Source organism: Teleopsis dalmanni, chromosome X, assembly GCF_002237135.1.
Source record: "Teleopsis dalmanni isolate 2A chromosome X, ASM223713v2, whole genome shotgun sequence".
Lineage (NCBI taxonomy): Eukaryota > Metazoa > Arthropoda > Insecta > Diptera > Diopsidae > Teleopsis > Teleopsis dalmanni.
This window is the reverse complement of record NC_051848.1, coordinates 44,900,824-44,926,442: the sequence shown is the minus strand read 5'-3', so window position 1 is coordinate 44,926,442 and position 25,619 is coordinate 44,900,824. Positions and strand designations below refer to the sequence as shown.

Genomic DNA, 25,619 nt, shown 5'->3' with positions numbered 1-25,619 from the left:
CGATGTCGTCATTTTAAATATTTTTATATTTGGAGACTCTAATAATATTATATAGCTTAGTTTTATTTTCTTAAAAGAATATCTTCTGTTCGTCTTCGCCCAAGCTAAAATATTGTCAGCTGCTTCTTTAAGTTTAAAACTTTTAAAAGAACTAAAGATTTCACCTGTTTTGTTTTTCATAGTTGCACGAAGAGAAGATGCTGTGATGACGTCTTGCTAATGCAGTTAAAACAGGATTAATACTTGAACCAAATGTATAAAAAATAGTATATGCCGATCGTAAGGAACCAGCAGCATTAGTGTAACTTTTAACGTCGCTTAACATCTGTAAAAGTCAACTTCTCAAATTTACTTCTAATATATTATAATACATATACTTAATTTATATTTTTTATATATTATTATCATGTTTTTTTTATATTAATATTATATTATTTAAATTATTTTAATTTAATTATACACAAACTCTTCACAGGCTGGTCTAGAAATAAGAATGGGAGATAGTAAAATTATGAGCAGCGGATGTGCAACAGAAAAAATGCAGAACTGCAAGCACTAAACTGGAATCTCCAATGTGCTGACAACCTGTTACGCCAGCCATGACTTGGAGAAGAACAGTGGAATGCAAATTGAAGGACACAGATTACTTATGGCATGACATCATTATCTATTCTCATAACACAGTTCAACTTAAATTGATTAAAAAGGCTTACTACTCCACCTAAGAGGGAAAGTCACAAAGGGAAAGTGATGCAAATTTTAATTATTAGTAAAAGACTTAGGTGTAATATTGCATATGGGAGATATAGGTGCTAAACACTAATATAAAGGATTTATATACTGAAGTATAAAAATCACAAAGCTATTCTAGAGGCAACTAAGACAATTAAGATTCATATAATAATCTATTTATTATTTATAATTATAAGTCAAAGATTCTGGTAAAAAGCCATCAAATTTTGATGTGTAGGAGATCCGAGTTTTATATATTAAGGATTTGAATTCAGAATTCTGGCTTTAGAGATTAATAATCCAACATATTAAGATTTACAAACTTTAATTGTAACTGAAAGTAAAAGATTCGGTTATAACATAACCGGAGGATGTAACTCCGGAAGTCTGAGTTTAGTAATTTATATATAGTAAGTGTAAATACTACAAAAGTTTAGCATTAGAAACAAAAATTTATTGAACCTTAATTGATTATTAGAAGTAAAGGATAAGGTATAATAAGGTTACTAAAATATTCTTCTTTGAGAAAGACTGAAATCTAACTTAACAGATTTATCCACTGAAATGCAATAACTATATGGGTTTTCTTTGAAGCAACCAAATTTTATTCATTTATTTCTGATAATATATGAAAGATCTGAGTCTCAAAGCCCTTAATTTAGTGATTTATCAATTGAACTGCAAGAATTCGGAACGCTTTCATGGTACTTTCATTAAAGCAAGCATTTACAGAACCAACAAAAATCTATTAAAACTTGATCTAAATGCAATTATAATAGAACTCTTTCACGGGTTGATTTTTCTGAGATTTATATAAAATTTAATTAAGCCTTGTATTCAGTCCTTACAAATTTTTCGCTAATGTCCATACATAATGACCCGCAATGGCATTGAGCAAGAAAGGTTTGAAAGTGTTTGTTGCTTCTGTGATTTTAATGGAAATTCGTTTAGATAAGGGCGAGAGCCGTTTAAGTTGCAGTCCATTTGGATTTGTTTGAGCAAACTAATATTTAAAATTGAGTTGAAATGAATTGCCCTCTTGAATTTCAATTAAAATGGTAGACCGCGTCTTTATGAAATTATTTTATTCAAGTAAATATCAAGATTACAAACCGAAAAGTTACCGGGCAATAATTGCAAAAATATCTGAAATATAATAAAACCAAAGGAACAAAAAAAAAAAGAAAAATTGAAAAAAAAAAACACAGAAGCACAGAACTGCACAGAACCCACGAGAATAGCTTCGGAACCAAAGAAATGCGACAAAAAGTGAAATAATGAGCAAATACAGAGAGCATGCCAGGAAGGTACGCCGCGCACATAGAACCACACAAAGAGTATTAGTCCTTGTCTGCGAGGAATGGCACTAAAACTTCGATTGCCCTGTTCTCTCCTCCGTGGTAATGAAAATGGTTAAACTGGTTAAACTGAAGGAATCATGATTAAAAAATGAATAAAGAGAAAAATTAAAAAGGGTAAAGCTGGCTTTACTAAGTCAAATCAAAAACCATGACTAATGTGGCAATGAAAGTGAGTGGGTTCGTGAGTTTGTGAGTTTGTGAGTTTGTTATTCTGAAAGCCAATATGCATAATCTTTGCTTTGCCCTTAATAAAACATCGAGTGGAACACATAAAGTAAATTAGGCAACAACACAAAAAGGACGCAGGACGAAGTAAGTGACCTTTTGTGTTAAAAAATTTGCTTAAAAATATTTTAAAATTATTAATGTGACATTAAGAGATTTGAATTATGTTTCAACCTCAACTTCAACTTCCTACAAATAAATGAATTTTCATCATTCAACACAATGTTTTATATGGTATGCTTTCAATGATATAGCACTGATAAAGGTAAAATCTCACCTTGATGATCTATAGTTTTTTGTAATCTGTGTTCTTTAATAGTTCTTAATATTAGGTGTAGTAAAAAGAAATCCATTATTTTCCCAATAGATGGCTTTAGTTAACCGTATTCCGCGTTGTAAAAGTTCGATCGGGTTATGCCAGGCGGCATTATAAGATGAAACTTTGTTCTAAAAATAAAGGATGGAAAATCGACTGTCTAAATTTTTTGCCAATAGGGATAAGGACTTCAATGAGGGAGGCATAATAAAATTACCTTCAAAATTGACTAATCGGATCATTCTAACTATGGTAAATAAGCCTTCAATTTCATGCAAAAATAATGGATTTCTTTTTACAACATCTATTATATACTTTAATTTATGCATATTTAAAGTATTTTTATATAATATTTCCATAAATATTTTTAGAAGGGTTTTCGAATAACAAAGAAAGAAATAAAGGACAAACACAAAAATTTATTTTTAATTTTATTGAAATTTGGCTGACCATACAACGCTGTTTCGAGTATTGCCAAGTACTCTTCATCAGTGGTCTTTGGGAATAATCGAATTTTATTTAATTAGTTTATAGTCCGTATATAATTTGTTTGGACTGCAAGTGCCAGGCTTAGAACTCGTGCCTGTCAAATTAAAAGCGATGACTAATCGTGTTTATCCACAAGAAGGCAAGGCTGCACAAACTTTCAATGCTCAAGTTCCAGGTTTTATTGTCACTTATTATTATTTACTAACTAATTAAATAAAATTTCGATTATTTCGAAAGACCACTGATGAAGAGTACTTGGCAATACTCGAAACAGCGTTGTATGGTCAGCCAAACTTCAATAAAATTAAAAATAAATTTTTGTGTTTGTCCTTTATTTCTTTCTTTGTTATTCGAAAACCCTTCTAAAAATTTAATAAAGCTTCTTTGTCACTATACAAAGTAAGTCTAGCTTAACAGCAACACTAATACTTTATTTCCATAAATAGTTCTTATTTATCACGTTATCGATAGCTTGCAGCAATTTGTCATATCTGAGGTTATATCTTTATTTGATTTTTAAACTTCTTGCAGAAACTGAAAACTTGACTTTGGAGCAAAAAACAACAAATTTACAATTGAATTACAATTTTTATTAATTTTTAATTTTTAAAATAGTTTAAAATTTTTTTGAAATGATTATTTGTTTGTTGTAAAAGAAATCTTGTAGAAAAATATATGCATATTACAGAACATATTTTAAGAACGTTAAGTCTGATCAGCATTTTTAGTAAAAACAACTTCATGACTTATGGCCTCAGGCTGGTGGTCGAATTCACTCTCGTCAATTTCAGTGTAAACCAAATCAACACACGCTGTTATTGTATTGTAGAGTTCATAAACACCACGTACTATCGAACCATTTATCTTGAAATCTCTGCTATTTGGGTCACGTCTAAACCACGTGCAGGAAGGTCCATGAAATCTCCAGTCACGTGTAAATAGTTCAGCGGCAACCTCGAGTTCCTCATCAATTTCACTATTGTAAAATAGTTGAAATAGTTGTTCATCAAGCACCATTTTGAACTTTGTATTAGATACTTCAGTATTTGCGATCACCACTCCGTCCAACTGACCCATGCTGCCACCAGAAAAACCAGGCATATCATCGTCAAATTCTACATTGGACTCAATTGACATATCAGCAAAAGCTTGCTCAATGTCTAGATGGATATTTGGATCCAAATTTGACGGCATAGTTGTCAACGCAGACTCTTCAATAAACTGCTCAACGTTATAATTGTTGAGTTCAGGTATTGGTTGCGACACATTTTCACCATTCGCTAAAGTAGGCAAACCCTCGACTAAATTCAAAGTCGGTACCGATAAACTGCTTTGACGGACAATGGCCTGCGGTATATTAAATATACCTGTAAATACCGGAAGACCCATATCTGGTAATTCGATGTTTGAAATGCTGTCCTCAAATGCAGTTTCAATATTGTCACCTTCCATAACGTAAGGATTGTTAATATTTGCTTGCTGAGGCGTAATTACTGCCGCTTGAAGCGTGGTAGACGCAGCATAGAATTGGTCAGCATTGTGCAATATGGACGCATTCATGTCCACCATTACTGGAGTACTTGTTACTGGTGTTTGTTGAAGTGCCACTTGTTGGTTATTTTCTATGAAACCAATACCATTATTTACTACTGGTGGAACAATCGGTACAAGCGGTATAACTGGTACTACCGGCACAACCATATTGCTGTATACTCCAGCCATGGGTGGCGCTGCAAATCGAAGTGTATCAGTGTCGGCGGGTTGTGGCATAATTTGACTGTTTTGTGTATTTAATACAGTCATATTAGCCGCATTTAGTGTTTGCCTTACTGATACACTTGGAGCAGTCGAACAACCTGCGGGTGCGCGGTAGTAAAGTATTGGTGACGCAGGTGGAATAGCAGGCGCGGGGACATATCCATTGAAGCGATAAACTGGTGTAGAGGGACTTCTAAATACTATTGGAATGAGCAATATGGGGCGTGGAATCAGGACTGGCTCTACCAAAATGGTTGGGCGATGAACAAATTGTGTAACTGCATTTGGTGACTCAGTGTTGCGTGGATCAAGATTTGGTGTATCATTGGGGTACATGATGGATAATTTGGGAAAGGTTTGTCTGAAAGCAATAAGAAAATTTTATTAATTAAGAAGATAGGCGATAAATTGATTGTATATGATATATGGTAAAAGTATATGTATATATATATGTATAAGTATTTGTATATGTAAAAGTATAAAGTATATGGAAAAACTCTTTAAGAACTAGAAGTAAATATCTGTTAATAAAAAGTTATTTTTGATGTGTCGAAAAAATTATAAATATATTTATCAAAATAAAAAAAAACTTTGATAAATCGATAAAAAAATTTGTTTAATGTGAAAAAATATAAAATTTCATTTATATTATATTATAATATTATATAGTGAAATCAATATTTCAATAGTATAAATATATTACTTATATATTATATGTGTTATACATTATATATTATATATATTACACATATTGTATGTATTATATATTTTATATTATATTTATGTATATATATACATACGTTATATGTTATCAGGTATGAACACAATGAGAAAGTAGGATTTAAGCTGAAGAGTTTAGAGTCGGCAATAGGCTTAAACCTCAAAAAAGAAAACGTGAAGTGATGATTTAGATTTACTTAACACTTTTTTTTTAATTATTTCTAATAAAACTAATAAAACATAATATTTAATTAATTACCACTTCTCAATGTCACACTACCAAGAGCTAGAACAAAATTCAACTTCCTTCCAGAAAAGAAATTTATTTCTACTTTCTAAAAATTGATGATGCCAGACTGTACAAATATGTTGTAATGAAGTTTTATAGTGTGTTCACACGAGTGTTTAGTGTTTAATACCAGCTATCATACCGACTTATTCGTAATTTTGATATCGAATCAAGTTGAAATCAAAAGGATTTCTATGGAAATATTAACTTCTATTATTAGGATTATATTGTATAATCAACAAAATCAAGTTGATATCAATTTATGCAATTCACAGTAGTACAATACTGTATAGTGAAATATTATGCTATTGTGACTAGTTTCCAGGAATGAAAGAAGCTTTCATCCAAAATGAAACAAAGACGCCATATTTTATATTTAGAGTGCAAAATAAATATTTCATCGAAGTAATGGACAAGTTTGTTCTGATCCTAAACTACAAATTTTTTTAATCACTGCAATTCTATCTTTTTTATTCTATTTATTTCGATATACAAACCCGAATTATTTTTATTAACACTAACTATTTTTAGACTACAATTGGAATAATTATGGTGTTTGACATTTTTCAAAATTTAATTAAGCCTAACTATTTTTCCATTAGTCAAACATCAAACAATCTACAATAAACGTCCTGTGAACAGTTATTTTTGCTTTTTAATATTCAATAATAAATATACTAATTATTAATATTAAATATTAAAGCTATACAGTATTGCCTTAAGTGTGTTAATCCTAGTTTAGATTAAGTTAAATTAGGTTATACCGACGATCCCAAGGGATTCACATAGGCCTGTAGGCCCATTGTGATACCATATTTTTAAAAAAATACAAGGGTTAAAATCATTTAGAACCTTTGGCAAAGCTTTAGTGTAATATATTCCTAGTTTAACTTTCGAAAATAATCGTCTTACGTCTTTGTTATCAAATTTAAATAACCAAAATCAATAGTTCAGAGTATCACAATTTCTATATTATATACATTGAATATTGAGCTCCTGAGGGCAGATAATCTTAGCAAACATTTTAAACAAATATTGGAGATCCTAAAAAGGTACCCACACAGTAACAAAGTAAACAGAACTCTCTACAAGCAAATCCCATTGTTTTCGAAGTAGATATGGTTCAGTTAGTAAAAGTGGTTGTGAATGTTGAGAATAGTAGAACTGAAAAAAAATTGACTTTATTCCAAAAACTTTTTAGTCATTGTTTCTATAGACACTTATATGAAATAAAGCCTGCATAGTTATATTATAATCTATAATCAATTTCAATGAAATAATTAAAATTTAATGAACTGAATTAAATAAATTGACTTCTGTAATGGAAATGCTTTCTTCTCTATCATTTCGTATTATATTTTCAAAAGCCTGACATCTGGAAAGTCTATTAAGTCATGAACTAAAATTTAGGCTATCAAGGTTTCCCGCTAATCGAGAAAATCTTCAAATTCAAAAATTTTTCATTAAATTTCTTTGCATAGTTTTAGGCATAACAATATATTCATCTGGTATGTAAATTTTACGTCTACGTTGGTAAGTTTTTGGTGTGATTGTTGCATGTATGTTACTCTCACTTATTCATTATCATATCTAGTTTTCTCTAACTTGCCAGAAAGTTGCGTTAAAAATTCTCGCTGCAACTTCTTGGCAAGAAATCACCAGCAAATAGAATATCATTTAGAAATAGTCAAATTCGATTATATACCATAAATGGCAAATAAGACGTATTTACACTTAAAAACTCAAAACTTGCCAAAAACTTGGCACTTGCATTAGATCAACTAGTAAAATCAACTAATAATCTATTCACACAGCACAAGCAATTGAGATTTTGATTTCAATATACTTCTATCGACTTATTTAATTACAATATCAAGTTATATTGTATTCACACGAATATCGACTCAACTTTGAATACCAACTCTTAGAAATTATAAAGTAACATTTAATATTAAAAAGCAGAAATATAATAACTGTCTTCACGACTTATCATTGTAAACATTTTAACTGTAGTCTAAAAAAAATAGTTTAAACAGAAATATTTTGGGGTTTAGTTCCAAAATAAATAAAACATAAAAAAGTTAGAATAGAAGTAATTAAAAGAATTTTTTGTTTATATGAACAATAAACGTTTCCACTAATTTAATAAAATATTTATTTTATACTTTAATTATGAAATATAACAGTTTTGTCTCACTTAACATGCACATTTTATTCATTTCTGGAAACTACTCATAATAGTATAATATTCCACTATTGTGAATTGTTTACTGTGAGTTGACATCAACTTGATTTTGTTGATTATACAATTTTATACTAATATCAATATTAATATTTAATATTTTTATATAAATTTTTTTCATTTCAACTTGATTTGCTAACGAATTCACAAATCAATCGAAATGTTCACTGGTATTAAAATCAAAACACTAATGAGAATATAATATGAAAATCACAAATCTATTCCTCTCAAAAGACGATATTTAAAGTTTGCAGTGTAATTTGTATACAATTAAGTTAAAGTTACAATCCAAATCTACACACAAGTCCGACAACCAAAATTAACATTAAAATTTAAAATATCACAATTCACAGCAAAAATTATATTCCTTATTCACAATAGTACAATTGTGAATGCAATAATAATGCTCTTATGTTAAAGCAAAGAAAAAGAAAAGTTCGCCGCAACAAAATCTTCTTTTGGTTGTTTCTTCTGTGAGTACACCTAGAGAAACAAAGTTATTATAAAATTAGGATTTGCTGTGTGAACAGGTTTATCGCGAAGTGAGCCGAGCGAGCTATAACATATCACAAAGTATGCTAATGAGAATGCTTTGAAATTTCTTCTGAGGAAGCAAACAGTGTAACCCAAGCTATAGTCTCTCTCTTGAACTTTTAAGAGTACATTGGTGAGTGAAATTGATGAGTGAAGTTTTGATGTAAGTAGAAACTCATTTATTTTCACGGTCTTGCAAGTATTTCCCAGAAATGGTGATTTGATATATTACTAAATATTACTAAACAAAATAATGGATATAGAAAATATATTAATTAATAAATTCCAATTCCTGAAATAGCAGCGAAAGGTAAATAAATTTTTATGTGCAAAATTTGCTTAGTATTATTTATCGTTCCTTTAATTTTAATTTCTTTTACTTTATTATATATAATTGATTGAATTTCTTCTGGTTAAACATACAACTAGTCTTTCAAGTATCGCTTAATACTTATCATCAGTGGTGTTTGAAATTAGTAGATTTATAAGTCCGTAGTATTTATTGACCTATTCATTAGAACTCTGAGCCCCTCAAATTTGAAACTATGACTAGTACGAATATTAATCGAACAAGCCATAGCTGCACGAAACAAAAATTATTAAATATTTTTATTTTATATCAAGAAATGAAAGACGTTATTGTGTATTGTTAGTGAAACTTCAGTCGCGTATAGCAAAGTCGACAACTCTACTATACAGAAACTGCAAGTTGCTCAAAGTCAGACTCTCCGAAGACTCTTCAAAGTGCCTTCGTACATCCGCACAAATGACATGCTAAGACACCTTAGAATAGACCAGGTCAAAAAATACATAAGAGTCATTAGTAGGGAACAGGCTAATCTAGCTAATCTCAGCACTAGCTTATACAAGTCATCGAATAATCACGAAGGAATACATAGTCAGTGAGTAGTGTGAGACTCTGCAGGAACTCCCCAACAGTCAAAGAGTAAAAGTGCCCCGATGCATTAACTCAGAAAAGACTCAACATGAAATAAATGAAATAAAAAAATTTCGTTGTCTATTAATTTGATTAGTTGATAGAAAAAAAACAATCTTGAAAAATTCATTTGTGTAATAAGAGTATATAGCAAAGTAGATGTATTTCATATTGTTTTTAAGAATTTATTATTTATACTGATAAATCTGTCGATTTCAACTAAAAATGCATTTAGTTTCAAAGCTTTAATATGCAAAGTTCAATTCCTGATAGTATTTTCCAAATGTAAACGATATTAAATACGGAAATATTTTTTCTTATGTTACTGTAGAAAAGAAAAAAAAATGATAATTTGCGGAAATATGAAACCCACAGGGAAATGTATCTCTACTCGGCTGGCAATATTTTGACTACTTCAGAGTTCAACGAACATGTAATAATTGCATATGTGTAATTATTCGGACTTTTTTCGATTTTAATGAAGTTCAACATAATTATTTTTGCAAATGATATTCAAGAGACTCGCAGGTTAAAGAAAATTACTTTGGCACAACATTAATTTCATCATGAACATTTTTATCAAACCACACATTCCATTCGAGCAAAATGGTGAAGTGTGCAGACGAAAGAATAATGCCACGTTCCACACATCCCCAAACGTGTAATTTGCGGACACACAAAACTGAAATTTGTAGGTTCCTACACCTGGCAAATGACAGAAAAATTGCGCACTGTGAAAAACTACACTCGCCACATACAAACAAACATCCGTCCTTTCATCATATGAATCTGTATCTTTATGAACATTCGTATATCGCATATGTATCTGATTCCGCATCTCAATGTACACAACACTTGCACACCGTATGGGACTTGGTGTGAAGACTTGAACCTGGATGTGAAAAAAACATCAGTAAACTTTAGATGAAATTATGTCTAGTCACAAATGCAAAGACGTGTAGGGATGAGTTCATTCAAGTACTCTAATTTCCTTGATATAGGATGATAATATATCTGGAAAAACGAAAGGAAAAAGGCATATTTTTTTAGTATCTTTTGCTTTAAGCTCTTCAACAATTTCTGTTGTTACTTTTTGCCTTTTTAAGATCAAAACATACAAGTATAAACAATTGCATCCTTACACCATTCACTTTTTCCAATTCTTTTCAAATGTAAATCACAAAGCAATGCGATTCTTCATCGCAGCAGTCACAATGCCACTGCACACGAGGATGCACTGACATTTTGATGTGTTCATTGCAGATATTAACATTCTTAAATATTAAATAAAATACACAGCCAAAGCTAAATGTGAATATTAACTTTGAGAATAATGTAAAAAGAAATTATTGAGATATAATAAAACGTTACTGATTCTTTATTGGCTAAGGCCCTCAATAATATATAAGAAGATATCAGTGAAACGTATAGATCTCAGTTCGTTTATTATGACTGAAAGAACTGTTACAACTGGAAGAAGATTCTTATAAGTAAGTATTACTAGCGCTATTATTTCGATTCAGAAATTCACTTAACTGCACGGGTTCTTTGCAATAACGCTACTTATCACAAGGTCTTATCCGTTAAGCAGTTATGAAATCACTTTATGGTTCTAAACGAACATAGACCATTTTTAGTCGTAACATTCGACACATCTTTAAGAGAGACATAAATATTTCAGATGTTCACTCTGCTTCCTAGGCCCAACCTGGACGATTGAAGAGGTGATCCATTATTTTCTTCTTTTTCCTTATCCATACAATTCTTATATTTATAAGAGAAAGTTTCAAGTTTATTTGGCATGTCCTCCATACATCCACCAACCATCTATATAAGCAACGACCTTCTACATGTGCTAAGTTGTTGGGCTAAATAGGTCAATTGATTTTTTCCTTTAAGATTTTGGTCATATCTACGTTTAAATAAGAGCATTGATCTTTTTAACAACACTATTCTTTAATAATTATTTACAAGTGCCGATAAACATTCCCACATTGAGCCAACGATGAGTTTAATATCGCTTTGAGTAAGTTGATCGGTTTTATAATTTCTCTGAATGTTGTTAGGTAATGAAACCCACAGTGAACGTTGCCTAAAAATGGTATAGCTATCATAAAGTCTGACAACCAGCCCAATATTTCCCCGAGTTTATTAAGTTAGTAGCTGGCTGGCTATCCAAGTATATATTTAAAGTATTTTAGATTACTGCTCGTCTGCTAAGTAAACAACTAATTTTTGTACAATTAACTTTGTCTGATGTATCGCTCAGGAAAACGTATAAAAATTCCTGTTTTAAGTACTTTGAGAAGAACCTAACGCCTAATATATTAATTTGCTTAGACACTTCGGTGTGAGAGTTCAGTTGTCCTCTTCTTCTTGGTATAAGGTCTTTCTACTCATATTTTGATTGAATTATTTTTAAGTATCTGACGATGTCTCAGCACAGAGTGGACGATACCCCAGCAACAGTTCTCTATATCTTCTCCTTATCTCTTCTTCAAAAGCGCTGAGTTTATTCCACTCATTTCGTAACGTAATTTTTCTAATCAAAATTTTTGAATTCATTTTGGCTTAAGAACGTATTAGGCTGGTGCATGTCTCCAGTTGTCCGAATAAATTATTATCAGATATTTTAAGATATATCAGATATTTTGATTAAAAGTTTTTTTAGTATTCAGTATTTTTTAAAGTCTTTTAACACTAAAAGTCAATCTACCTTGCTCTCATATCGTATTTTTTTTTGTTTCTTGAACCGTTCAGATTATGGTCTTACGAAAAGACCTTGGTTTTAAAAATATTGATTTTGGTTTACAGGAAATACCTTTTATATTTAGATAGACAGTTAAAATCTTTAAAGTAAATTATAAATGTAAAAGTCATGATATGCAGATGTCTGGAAAAAATGGGCAGCTTTACTCAAATTTATTGTAAAATCGAGACATTCCAGAAACACAAATCGTGTTCTAAAATGTATTAAAAGAATAGTAATAGTATGACAATTGTGATTTGACTGCTTGCATAACATGCTATTATGTTTAAGACCGCAAAGATCAAAAAACTGACGTTACCATTAGCCGTTTGACTTAAAACAGAAAAGGATATGTACAAAAAATGTCTATTTAAAGCTAAATTATTATTTATATAATTTTATCTATGTTGAAAAATACATGCCCGGAATTTAAAGGAAGAAAAATGTATACTGCACCTGCTGTTTGCTGTTCTAGAAGTATGTCAGTCGGTTTGATTTGTATATATATTTCTAGACATTTAAAATAATTTCTTAATGAATTTGTGGCTTTCCTGTAATAGTAAAACCTCTCTTTGTTTCAACTTCATGCTATATTACCACACTGTTCATCGTCTTATCCATCCTCACCCTCAGCCTCGCTCTCGCCCTCGCCCTCACCCTCAACATTAACCGCATACAAGGCAATAAAATATTTTTAAAAATTCATTATTTCATTATATCTCGCACGTACTGCCTTAATGTCAGAAACGTTACGGCTGGAGTGGTGGCCTTTTTATGGGCTGAGCTGTTGGTTTAATGATTTCTGTTTTTACCTTGTTAAGCAGGCTTAAAAGATTTTCTGAAAAATAATTGCCTTAAATTTTTGAATGCGTACAATAAATAACTGCTTAATTATGAGAGTAATTATTGCTAACAGAGATAAAAGCGGTAATTCACTTTTGAATCAATTACTACATTAAATGCGCTCTTAAGTGTATAAACGTGTAGAGAGAAGTGTAATACCATCAACACAATCCCGCTTCTTCGATAATGGTACATGAAGAACGAACATAGGACCTCAGATAGCTGATGCCGACAACGTTCACACCGGAAGAAGAGAAAACGTGATTTTACTATAAGTTATTTGTTAAAATGACTAAATTTTTATGTAAATAGAAGACAAGATGAGATTTTTGAATATTTTTAAGAGAGTCAATAACATTTTATTAAATATTATTTTTAAAATAAATACTAATATAAAAAGAAAATATTTTTCTAAATATTTTTAAAAATTTATTTTACAATTTAATTAATTTTCCTCAGTACTACAATTTAATGCACTCTAGACAGTAAAGCATAGAAGCAAAGACATATGAATAATTCACATTTTTGTTAAAAATTAATATTCAATAAATTGAAAGTAATTTAATTGTAAACAATCACATATTGAATAAAAATATCGGAATTGTATATTTTGTATATGGTTTTTCTTTTTCAGTAAATTTAAAAAAAATGTTGTTCGAATTTCCCAATTATTGAAATCAGTTGCATATGAATATGAATTTTTGTTTTCATTGCAAATATTTACGAAAATCTGATGGTCAAACTAAATAATAAATAATAAATTGCTTGCAAAATTTTTATAGTTATCTTGACGTCAAGAAACAATTCCTACAGTAGGACCTCAACGTGATTAACAATGCAGAGATAAAACTATACCATCTAGTGGCCTAGACAGTAGGACCTCAACGCTCAACTTGATTGGCAATGCAAACGCAAAAATAAAACTATGCCATCTAGTGGCCTAGATTACGACAGTAGGACCTCAACGCCCAACTTGATTGGCAATGCAAACGCAAAAATAAAACTATGCAATCTAGTGGTCTATATTCCTAATGCCATCTCCAGGCATGCACTAGGCGCTATTGAGTGGAGTTACACATTCACATAGATGTCAATGCTGCCATATAGCTTAGGACCCCCCTGATATAGTGGATTGCAACAGAGAAGCATAAAAGTTTACAACAAAAAAGTACATTGTTAAAAAAGTTTTTAGCTGTTTTTTTTAATCACTTTCTAACAGTGAATGTCCAAACAGCAGTAAATTGCAACAACATATATTTTTATTTACTTTTAAATAATTGAATTTTTGGCTGAACATACAGCTGTTTCGAGTATTGCCAAATACCCATAATCAGTGGTCTTGCAATTATTTTTAATTTTTTTAAAACTACAGGTATCAACGGTTGAATTCGTGCCCTAACAAATTTTTAACTCAGAGTCAGTGTTAGCTAATTAATCCAAAGCCATATTTCATTTATATTTTTCTGAAGTTTTGTTAATTTGCTAAGAAGGTTCATTAACAAATTCACTTGCTAATATATATTATATCGGAACAAAATCGTAAATCGGTTGTAGAATAGTTGAATTAATTAATTATAATTATTTTGAATTAGTAACTTCAATACTATTCTTTTGTAGAGGCATGATTTATTGCACGTTTCTTTTTTAAATAAATAAACTATATACGAAATTTCAATTATACAAGTTGATAATTTTATACTACAAATTATATAGTATTTTTAATATATTTTTACAGTCAAAAAGAGTATGTTTAAGTACTTCAAAAAAAGCAACTTGGAAAAAAAAAATTTATACTAATCTTACTTTTCACAACTAAAATTGAAGAATTGAACAGTGAAATTCAATCTGAATTGAATCGAATTGAGGACCACTTTTTACTTAGAAGTTTACTACCTTCGGAGTTTATCATGTTTCACACATAAAGACGATCCCACTGACAACATTGTTTATATATTCCAGTTCAAGCTACTAATAATTCACGTCTATACATAGTACGTGCTGATGCGAATAGGAGTATGAGTTCTTGGATTAGAACTCATGCCTTACAAAGTGTCTGTTAGTGCTTGCAGTCCAAACAAATTATATACAGACTACAAACTAATGAAAAAATTTGTATATTTCCTAAGACCGCTTATGATGAGTACTTGACAATGCTCGAAATAGCTAAATGTATGATCAGCTAAATATCAAATAAATTAACTAAAATTTTTTTTATTGTCTTTTTATTTTGGAACCCTTTTTCTTTATTCGAACCCTTTTAACTTTTAAATAGTTTCCTTACATCGTAAGACGCGTCATTTTCGGAAACAAAAAATGCACATTAATTTGCAAATATTTTATTTATTAATTATAAAATAAATTAAATATTTTTTAAATAATTATTATTTAAAAAAATATACCATATATAAAATTAAATTATTTAAATAATTTAAATTAATTAGTTATAAACTAAATTTTATTATGTTGAAAAAACTGTTAAATTTTTATTATATTTTTTCATTTCAGTTGCTACAAAGCAAGGTTTAGTTCAAGAGATATATATCTATATAAATATAAATTACAAAGTACAAATATATTTATTGCTAATATATAAATTTGTGTATTTACTATATTCACTATATATTTACTATATTATTACTTGCTTTATATATACTTTTAATTGTATAACTAAGAGAAATGTGAACTTGGCGAAGTAATTAAATACACTTTTATTTAATTCGACTCAAGTTCTTTCGTTTTTATAAAATTTCAATAAAGGTTGACAATTATTTTTACTAATGAAAATTAAGTGAAGGTAACAGCAATTAAAGATCCACCCAAATAATATATAATCGATCCATCTAAATGATCTTAGCAATATCTGAGCCAAAATGTAATGTTTTTATTGGATTTAAATTATTTTCGTTATTATAATTTACATTCAAGTGTACGAGTATCTTCTTTTCATCATTTTTTTAATAATAATCTTATTCATATATTTTTTTGTTGAAGTATTTCATAATTTTATGCTGAGAATTAACTGAGTGTGATACACTCATAAGCATCAGCATTTTTATTTATTTACAGCTTTTGATCTGATGATTTATCTTAAATTTTGAATATAAAATCCTCTGAAAGTACTGTGCCCTTCACATAAAACTATAAAACTCAAAAAAATGAAAGATACTGCACTGCCTTGTAATGGTAATAATGCAGATGATTGCTCTCTTTACCTTCTTCCTTCCCATGTACGTTACGTATGTGTACGAATATGGAGCGTTATATTATTAAGCATATTATTCATGTCCACAAAAGAATTCGGATTGCAGTCTGCCATCCAATGTCCAATGGTGTTTATTACGAATCTCCAACTTAATATTGGTAATATTTAATGCGCTTAATTGTCAACAGATTCATTGTTGTTGATAAATTACTTTACTTTTTTCCATAACTGAGCTGGTTAGTAGGTATGTGTGTGCCATTCAATCACAGCATGGAAAACTTCCCTGAAAAATTCAATATCCTTGCATTTTCTCTTTTTTTTTTTTTTAATGACAACGAAAACAAAAAGGGAATTTCGAGGGCAATAAATACTCGCAAAAATGAAAACATTTTGATACTGGTCTGCCCGCATTCCTTTCCAACTTTCCACTTTTCCACCTTTCCACTTTTCTACCTTCTCATATTCATTGTCTACTCGAGTTGCAGTCATTGGCACTCTTTAGATAAAATGACAGTCCCGATGATTAAAGTACTTAAAATTTTATTAATTACAGTTCCGAAATGAAATACAATCGTATATCGTATATTGTTGTAAGTACTTTTTTATTTTAGTCTGAGCTTGAAGGCCTATGGTCGTATAATGAAGGTCGCTTTTAGTTGCCGAATGTGTATATTAATTTCATAGAAAAATTTTAATTAGTTTACAAAGTTCAATGCATTATTTTTGTTTGTCTTTTTGTTATCTGCATATACAAAGGACAATTGCAATATTATTATTTACTACCTAAAAGCTATAATAGGTAATTAATACAAATTTTTCACTGCAGCCCCGAGCAACCGTCGTAACCTTTGCCTTTTACTTCACTGAAATGCGAAATTATTCGCAATCAAAATTAATGAAATTTAAAAAACCACAACAAATACCAGTTTAAAATAATAAACTCCATAATAAGATATTTATAATAGCAACTTGAACTAAAATTAACAGATGTGAAGCAATAATTTAGTTATTTTAATAAAAATATATTATGTATTTATTTCAGAGTTCGTATTTGCGTACCCATGAGCGGCTCATTTTGGCTCATTCTGCTCACGGCTCGTGAGCCCGCGAAAAGCGCTTTTCATACGATGGCTCACGCTCACGAGCGAGCCCAACTACAGAGCTCATGAGCTCTCGGCTCGTGAGAGCTCATATCGAGCAGCTCTTCAATATGAGCAACTTGAAGGCTCACGCTGGTGAGCAGATCTTCAATATGAGCCAATTTTGGGCTCATGCTCATGAGCCAATTTTGGGCTCACATAAGAATTGGCTCGTGCTCATGAGCCTGAGCTGCTCATGAGTGAGCAAATACGAACCCTGATTTATTTACTTATCTTCAATATTTATGAGGATCTACTCATTCAAAGGTTTACTTTGCTGTTAATAATCAGTAACTTCTGTTGAATAGTTAGATTTCTAACTAAGAAATATGGTGGTACTACTATACTTCTTACTGGGATTTAGTACTATTTACAAAGTAAAATATTATTTAAAATTATACAGAAGAATGCTCAGAGTTTGCTATAACAACTACTCCGTATTATCTCTCTTCATACGCTACAATATATGGTATGTATAAGCAAAAAAAATTAGATTATATTCACTTACAGTGGCAATATAGTAAATAATAGTATGTTCCCACTGCATACTTAGTAATTTTAACTTACTAATAGTACGTTTCCACTGGCTTTGTTAGATCAGTTAACTAACTTGAGATTCAAGTAATTCAACCAATCTCAAGTTAACTAGCCTTAAGAAGCCAGTGGAAATATATATAATGAAATTTACTTATGGTATGAAAAAATCATCAGTAATGGAAAACTATTATTTGGAAAAAGAAAAATTAAAATTGGAGAGAAGTGAAGGGAAAATTAAAATGAGATGAATTAGAGATATATAGCAAGGTATAAAAATTGTGTAAAGATATTTTAGTTGTACTCTATTTGTATTATCTTATTTTTTTGCGATTTGGAAAAAATTCTTCAAATATTGGAATGCCGGTGTGGCATAGAAAGAATGACAAGAAGAATAATAAATATTCCACAGTTTGTGGAACAGTATTCTTAAACACTCACTATATTCTGATTCTTTTAGAGACCATAGTTGTTAATATTGATTAAGCTTTTCGTGTATATTATGTTCATATTACAGATAAATGATTTTATATATATGCATTAAGTTGTGTATATTTCACACAACAATAATATTTTACACAAAATATAAAAACTTTCTTATTAACATCTATAGTATTGGCCAAGTAACAGATGGGTCCACCTAATATGTTTAACGCTGTATATAATATTTTTAATAACAGCCATTTGATTCAGTGTCCTACACAAGCTGTATACTGGGTTGGCTAAGTTGAAGTGTTGCCATATAAGTTCACCGCTATAACCTATCAAATAATTAATATTTACAGCCAGTATTACTTAATTTATTGTCTACACAAGCTGCATTCGAAACCTACAAGGCTCTTAAAAATCAGTATTTTGTAGCTTTACAGGCCACTAGAACCTAAGATAGTACAAAAATAAATTGACGATTTCCGTTAGTGTTGTCTGTGGATGTTGTGATATGAACATGGTAATGCCTCCATATAGATTATAGAACAACACACTGTTCTTAAACTTGAAAAAATAGCCAAGCCTATGAACAGTAGTTCTATTTTGGTCTCAGTGCATTCTGGCCTCCAATAATAATACCAATAATTATAATTGCCAACTGAATTTGCGTTCAACGAATCCAACGAATAAAAAATTTGTGGAAAAGTTGGGTACTTGATACTTTTAACTAAGAGTTTAGACTGACTTTATATTAAAACTTTAATGGGTTCGTGTTTTTTAAGCTTTGATTTTCCGGTGGTCTATAAAGCGATATAAAGTAACGGACTAATAGTTCAATGAGTTATTTCTAAAGATCATTGGTGATAAGTATTTGGGTAATATTTTGACTATTTTAGTTATTTGAGATGAGTATTTTATAAAAAAAAAATTTAAATAATTATGTATGATGTTGTCAAATTTTACCTAAAGTGGTTGCTTTTCAATATGCTCATCTACTTAATCAATTATATCGTTCAGATGGATTAGTTAAAAAGTAGGTGATGTACGAGTATACCGCATGGATATTACCCATCAATTAACTCATCATATCTTCAGTAGTTTAGAGTTCCGTACTCGTACCCTGAAGAAATGTTTTGTAAAAGTAGAAAAATATTATGATAATCTTTGTATTTTTAAGTACACTAACTTTCTGTTCATATTCCACTTCCATTGGAATTAAATTTCACGAGTAAAAAAAATACTCGACAATTTAGTCTTACTGAAAAACTAAATGAACAACTAGAGCAGCTCATGAATAATTGGATATATTCTTATAATACCATTAATAAGAATGTAGCACATTATGCAGCAGCTTTTAATCCTTTTTGCTCGTAATTAGCATCCTTCAAAGCAGTTTCTGATGTTTTGTATTTTAATTTTAAATTTCAAATATTGTGCAGCATTGAATAAATTGCGCTGCATTTCGCACTGCAATTTGATATGCAAAAATAGTTTCACAACTAAATGTTTTCGAACTACTGTCAATGCGGTTGCCTTTCCCTTCACCATCGCTTTCACCATCGCTTTCGCCATCGCTTTCGCCATCGCTTTCGCCATCAGCTTTCACCATCAGCTTTCACCATCAGCTTTCTCTTTGTTTTCCATGTATTTTGTTTTGTTTTGAGTTCTGCAAGTTTTGCATTTCAATACAGCAGTGTTAATGTTGGCTAATGAGTCTTCAGCAATTTGGTTGCTGCTCAGTTTAATAATTTCCATCTAACTCGACTGATTCTCTTCCACGTCATCCAGGTACGTTGGAAGTGTAGTCAGTCGCAACAACAAAGGATTGAATCCAAAAGTTAAACACACCTAATGTAAGATGACATTTCGGGTATAGAGCGCTTGGCACGTATTTCCTTCGAAATGTTACACAATTGCCATAATCATCATCAGGACAACTATACAACTATACAACTATATTCACAAATTGTCTACCTTAAGGTTGTGAGTTATTGATTAAGTAAGGAAAAAAGATTAAATGTATATCAAACCTGCATTATGTACAGATGCATTGATCAACTGGCGACTGCTGGCAATATGGCGATACAATGTAAATATTCTTACTTTGGAATGTTGCAACAGTATAGATAAGTGAGTGCTCAAATGGGCTTTAAAAAGTTGTGTGTTAAAGAAGTTGCAGATAATTGTAGTTTCTCCTTTTGTAGTGCATAAAGTATCTAAAGGGATATTAACGTCTTGATGTAACGAGCTGTAGAATAGAGTGCAACGTAGCAGTACAAGATGCACTTAAAGTAAAGGTCACCAACAAAATAACCGTACATCGCATTTTTTTTTTTTGATAAAGTTATGTTTTTGTATTACGAAAATACACAGTGACAAATATTTGAATATTTAATGACTAATAATTTTTAACAATATCTTTATATAAAACTATTATTAATTAACTTCATTTTTAAACTTGATTTTTATTAAATTTAATTTTAACGTCAGTTATGACGGTAACGACTATTTTATTTAATAGAAACAATTGTATTTAATAGAGAGGTTTCAAACAGTAGTAAATTGTAACAACAAAAATTTTTATTTATTTTTAATTAATTGAATTTGTTTCATTTTTATGTAATAACCATAAAAATTCTATAAAAGATTAGAAAGCCATTATAATTATGAAACCAAACAAATTTCATATATGGAACTTCCACTATATGGCCTCTACTAAAAACCTTCCCTCATTCAATACAAATATAAATGCAGTTCTATTTTCTGAATATGAAATGCTGAAGATTGTCATTGCTGTTGAGTCATAATTTCAGACTTTTATAAATGGACTTTTCTTTAACGTCCATGAAGAAATTTGTGCGTTCGAAGGTCGACTTGCAGAGAATATCCAATACTGCGAATCCAAATCTTTGACCTTATATTGACAAAATTATAGTTACAGAAGAAACACAAATACACTCATAGAGCACAAACACACTCTTAGAAAAGACAGTAACATGGTTTCTCCACAGTCATTCAAAATAAAATCGTTAAAATTCTATAAATCGAATTCAAAGATTTAAAATAATAATTGTATGACATTTCAATCTTTATAAAAATTGTTTCAAATTGATAGCAGAAATAGAAAGACAGAATCACACTCTTACAGATATTTATTAAACATTTAAAATAATTAATACTCCATTTTAAATAAATACTTCAGGTCAAGTTAGGTTAGAGTAGGGGCCTTGTACCCAAAAAAACTCAACGGTAAATATATAAACTCAAATAATGGATCGTTGTAGTATCACAGAATTGACGTGTGTGTATACATGGACTAGAGATCAGCATACGATCAGATTGGGTTTATCTTCCTCTATTAGATGAAGATGCCCCAACCTGACAATTCTTGGCTAAATCCCTAATTTTGTAGGATGACAACTCGGTCAGATCATGTTTGACTTGTTGTCAGAAAAGGGGCTCCAAGATTTTAGATCTTTTTCTACCTGAAGATGGGCACTGTGAATAATTACTTGGTCATACCGAATACTGTTATAAAATGCGACTTTGTGCTACATTTGTTAAATGATCATATGGTCAGTTTATGATTATATATCTTTTCATATGATTAGACGATTATTTAGAACTCAGATTAGATTATATAGAAACCCATATTTTGTTAAATTTATATAAGTTAACAATTATTTGTATATAAAAAAAAGTTAATAGTATAATTACACCCAACAATATTTTTCCTAGTGTAAGTATGATTAAATTTTAAATAGATATATAAAACCTTTCTTGAAAAATAAAGTGTGAAATTTAAACTGATATTTAAATTAGTGACAAAAATTGTAACAGATACTGAACCTCATTAATCAAATGAAAACTTGTCAATAATTTTGGTATTTTCTTTAGAGTTGATCTCCATTAAATTAATAGCAGTATTGATTTTTGAGGGAGTGGGTCATTGCGACTACGTTGCTGGGGTTCAAATCATCCCTTAAATACTTGGTATCATGGGAAATTGGTTCTAATGGTTTTTTAAATAAAGACTGTATGCACTTTAAATTCGTTTTCAAAACCCCACTTAAATCTCTTATTTCTAATGCGATTAAAAAGATATATGAATTTCTTAAATAAGTATCTATATAAGCTATGAGGGAATACAATCAATATTTCCAGTAGACCTCAGTATTCCTAATTTGATTAGAAAACTGTGGGTAAATAGAAGTATTTGTAACATTAAGACTCTAGTCCGTCAGAAATAGGAACGGTGAGCACACTGCTGAATAAAAATCGATATGAAATGTGGATGAAAATCGACAATTATTAAACAAACTACGTTTTCAAGAACGTAATAATATCCTTCAGAGAGATATTAGTTTTAGAGCATAAAGATTTTTTTGTCCAAATTTCTTGAAAACAATGACCATACTGTTGAGAAATGTTGTAGATTCAATTCATTATTTGATTGATCCATTATTTAATGGAACTATCATCTGTAGCGTATTTTATCTTTACGAAATTCGTAAACAAGCAAAATTAAAGTTAGGAAAATGCAAGAAAACACTGGTATGGTCTTAATATTTGCTTGTGGATGTTATTGAACGGTTGTTTTTTGACCATTAGTGGGTAATACTTCACGAATATAATCACTGATTTTTTTTAGCTTGGACAAAATATGGTCTCAACAGATTTTTTAAAAAGAGAAAGTTCAAAATATTCAGAAAATATTTCAGCACACTTTAGTAAGAGTTGTAAAAACGTGTTAGCAAAGTATTATTTTTACTGATATATAATAATATACTGGTACTGATAATTATTATATATTCTTATATATATCTATATATAGTATTATATATAAGAATAAGCATTGCATTTGTTGAATATTATAAATGTCATTAAGCTCCTTAATGAACTTGTTCTGTTTAAATTAAATAGCTAATATTTTTTGTATGCGCGTGTTGGGACTTAACTGTATGCATAACATGACTCTTAAAGAATTCAATAAAATATTCAATATAATATTTAGCTTCTGAAATTAGTGCCTAAGCAAAATGTATATAAATTTATAGGAAGAATGATTTCAATGTTGCAATGTCAATATCTATATAAAATCAATGGATTGATTATATATCTTAGCAAAGCTATTCTTATTTTACTTTTAACTAAAAATATTTTTCTTCGATTATTGGAACTTTTGTAAAGAATTTAATTGAGATATATTGCACAACGAATCTAGTAAGTTACTTAGTGTGAGTGGATTTGTTCCTGACCAAGCTTATACCTCTTAATCATGATGTTGTATACGTCATAAAAGTTTTTCCTCTTGCCTCTTTCAGAAAAAATTTTCTTTATTTTCTTTATTTAGTTTATTTCTTTTTTTTTTGTTTTTTTTTGGTTTTTCCTTGGTTTTTGTTTTTGTATTATTCTTACATTGAGTTCTAGTCTCTTTTTATGTTACTTTTGGTATTTGAGTTTCTTATCTTATTGCACTTGAAGTTAATTTGAAAATATGGCAACACTAAATTAAGTTACATACTACAACAAAAAAGTGATTTAATGCCAATTCTTCCTCACCGAAACGCAAAAACTTTCGCAACTTAAGATGTTAAAGCGGAACAATAAGAACACCAGCAATTACCACAAAACAAAGAAAAATAAAAGGAAACATAATAAAATGAAACAAAACAAAACAAAATAAAATAAAATAAAATAAAATGAAATAAAATAAATAAATGAAATTTTAAAACAAAAAGCAATTTTCAGTTGATCTACGTTGAGATTTTGTCACGCCAGTGTCGACGAAGAAGTGTCTTAGCGGCAGAAATAGGAGTAAGAGTAGGAGTAGGAGTAGGAGCAGAAGCAGTAGCAGCTGCTAGTTGGCTACTGTGTTAGTGTGCGGTGTTGCCACCACATTCGTTAGGCGGCTGAGGAAATAAGAAGGCATATTTGGAAGACGAGGAGACGATAGCATAGCTTAAAGACTTTATAAATTTCACTTTGATTTAGTGGCTGCAAATGATGTTGTTTGAGTTATTTTGGTTCCTTTAGTTTTTTACTTTTAAGGTTTATTGTTGTCGTTAATGTTTCTTCTTTGTGCAAAGGTGAAGTTAATTATAACATGAAAGACTCAATTACAAAAGTTTTTACTGGAAAACCCAGAAAGTTAAAAGAGCGTCTACAAAAGACAACAAGTCAAACATGACACAGGACAACGAAGCGCAAGTGAATATGTTGCATGCCTGAGCATCCTCTGACTGGGTGTGTTCGAGGCAGTGTTCGAGGAACATGCTTTTCTGGTTAGTGCATTTATTAAGTAAATTGCGTCATAAATTTTTTGACAAAAATTATACATATAAATAAATTATTTTATTTTATATTATGCAAAACTTACTTGTTGTGAAGAACAGTTGAGATTTCCAAGTATGATACTTGGATGACGCAGAAAAGCGAGGATGTGACTTCTTTTTCTTTTGCAAACTTATGATTAGCACCGAAAAACTTCTTATAAGCTTTTCGACAACTTTTTTAAGTCCACTTACTTTGCGCTGAATCAGAGTCTTTTCTTAGTTGAATTATGCTCAAACGTATAAAACTGTTTTCAATATTTGAAACAATTTTATAATTACTATTAATAGAATTTATTTTGAAAGCAAAGATTTCTAGGTGAAATTAATTATTTTACGTATTTATAAACAATATTTTCTTCTTAGAAACACTTTAAAATATTTTGGAGTATACCTTACAAACAGAACAAGTTTCGACTGAATGCAAATGTAGTATGCAATTAAAAAAATTTTTGATTTTCTTAGCTATATGTCAGTTTGCTGACGTGTCATATATATTCACGTTTCCATAGCAACCAGTAATACAACCCTGTGTTTTAAAATACCAATTTTATTGCTTGATAGCTCGTATTTTAAGTTGGTTGCGATAAAATGAGACTCCGAGTTAGTACTATGTTCTAGTACAATCTGAAACGCCGATTACCATAAATCAAAATCCCTTGATATTTGCAAAACATATGAAGTAATTGTTCCAAGGTGATAAATACATTCAGACAATACACAACATAACTCTATTGGATAATAGATAAAACATGTCATTTGTCCTGCTAAATGGTTTAGTATATTGT

The 25,619-nt window shown here is 30.0% G+C and overlaps 1 protein-coding gene across 2 annotated transcripts; it reads right to left on the bottom strand.

Annotated features, from left to right (window-relative positions):
- Positions 1 to 3,775: 3,775 nt before the first annotated feature.
- Positions 3,776 to 25,093, bottom strand: LOC119662751. 2 transcript variants are annotated; one of them, XM_038072497.1, is made up of 2 exons: positions 24,879 to 25,093; positions 3,776 to 5,242 (listed from the first exon to the last, which is right to left on the bottom strand). In XM_038072497.1, exon 2 carries the CDS (start codon positions 5,215 to 5,217, stop codon positions 3,829 to 3,831), a length of 1,389 nt encoding a protein of 462 aa, XP_037928425.1. In that variant the 5' UTR covers positions 5,218 to 5,242; positions 24,879 to 25,093; the 3' UTR covers positions 3,776 to 3,828. The 2 variants fall into 2 exon arrangements, with proteins under 2 accessions (XP_037928425.1, XP_037928426.1); XM_038072498.1 differs by lacking the exon at positions 24,879 to 25,093 and adding an exon at positions 5,682 to 5,787.
- Positions 25,094 to 25,619: the final 526 nt, after the last annotated feature.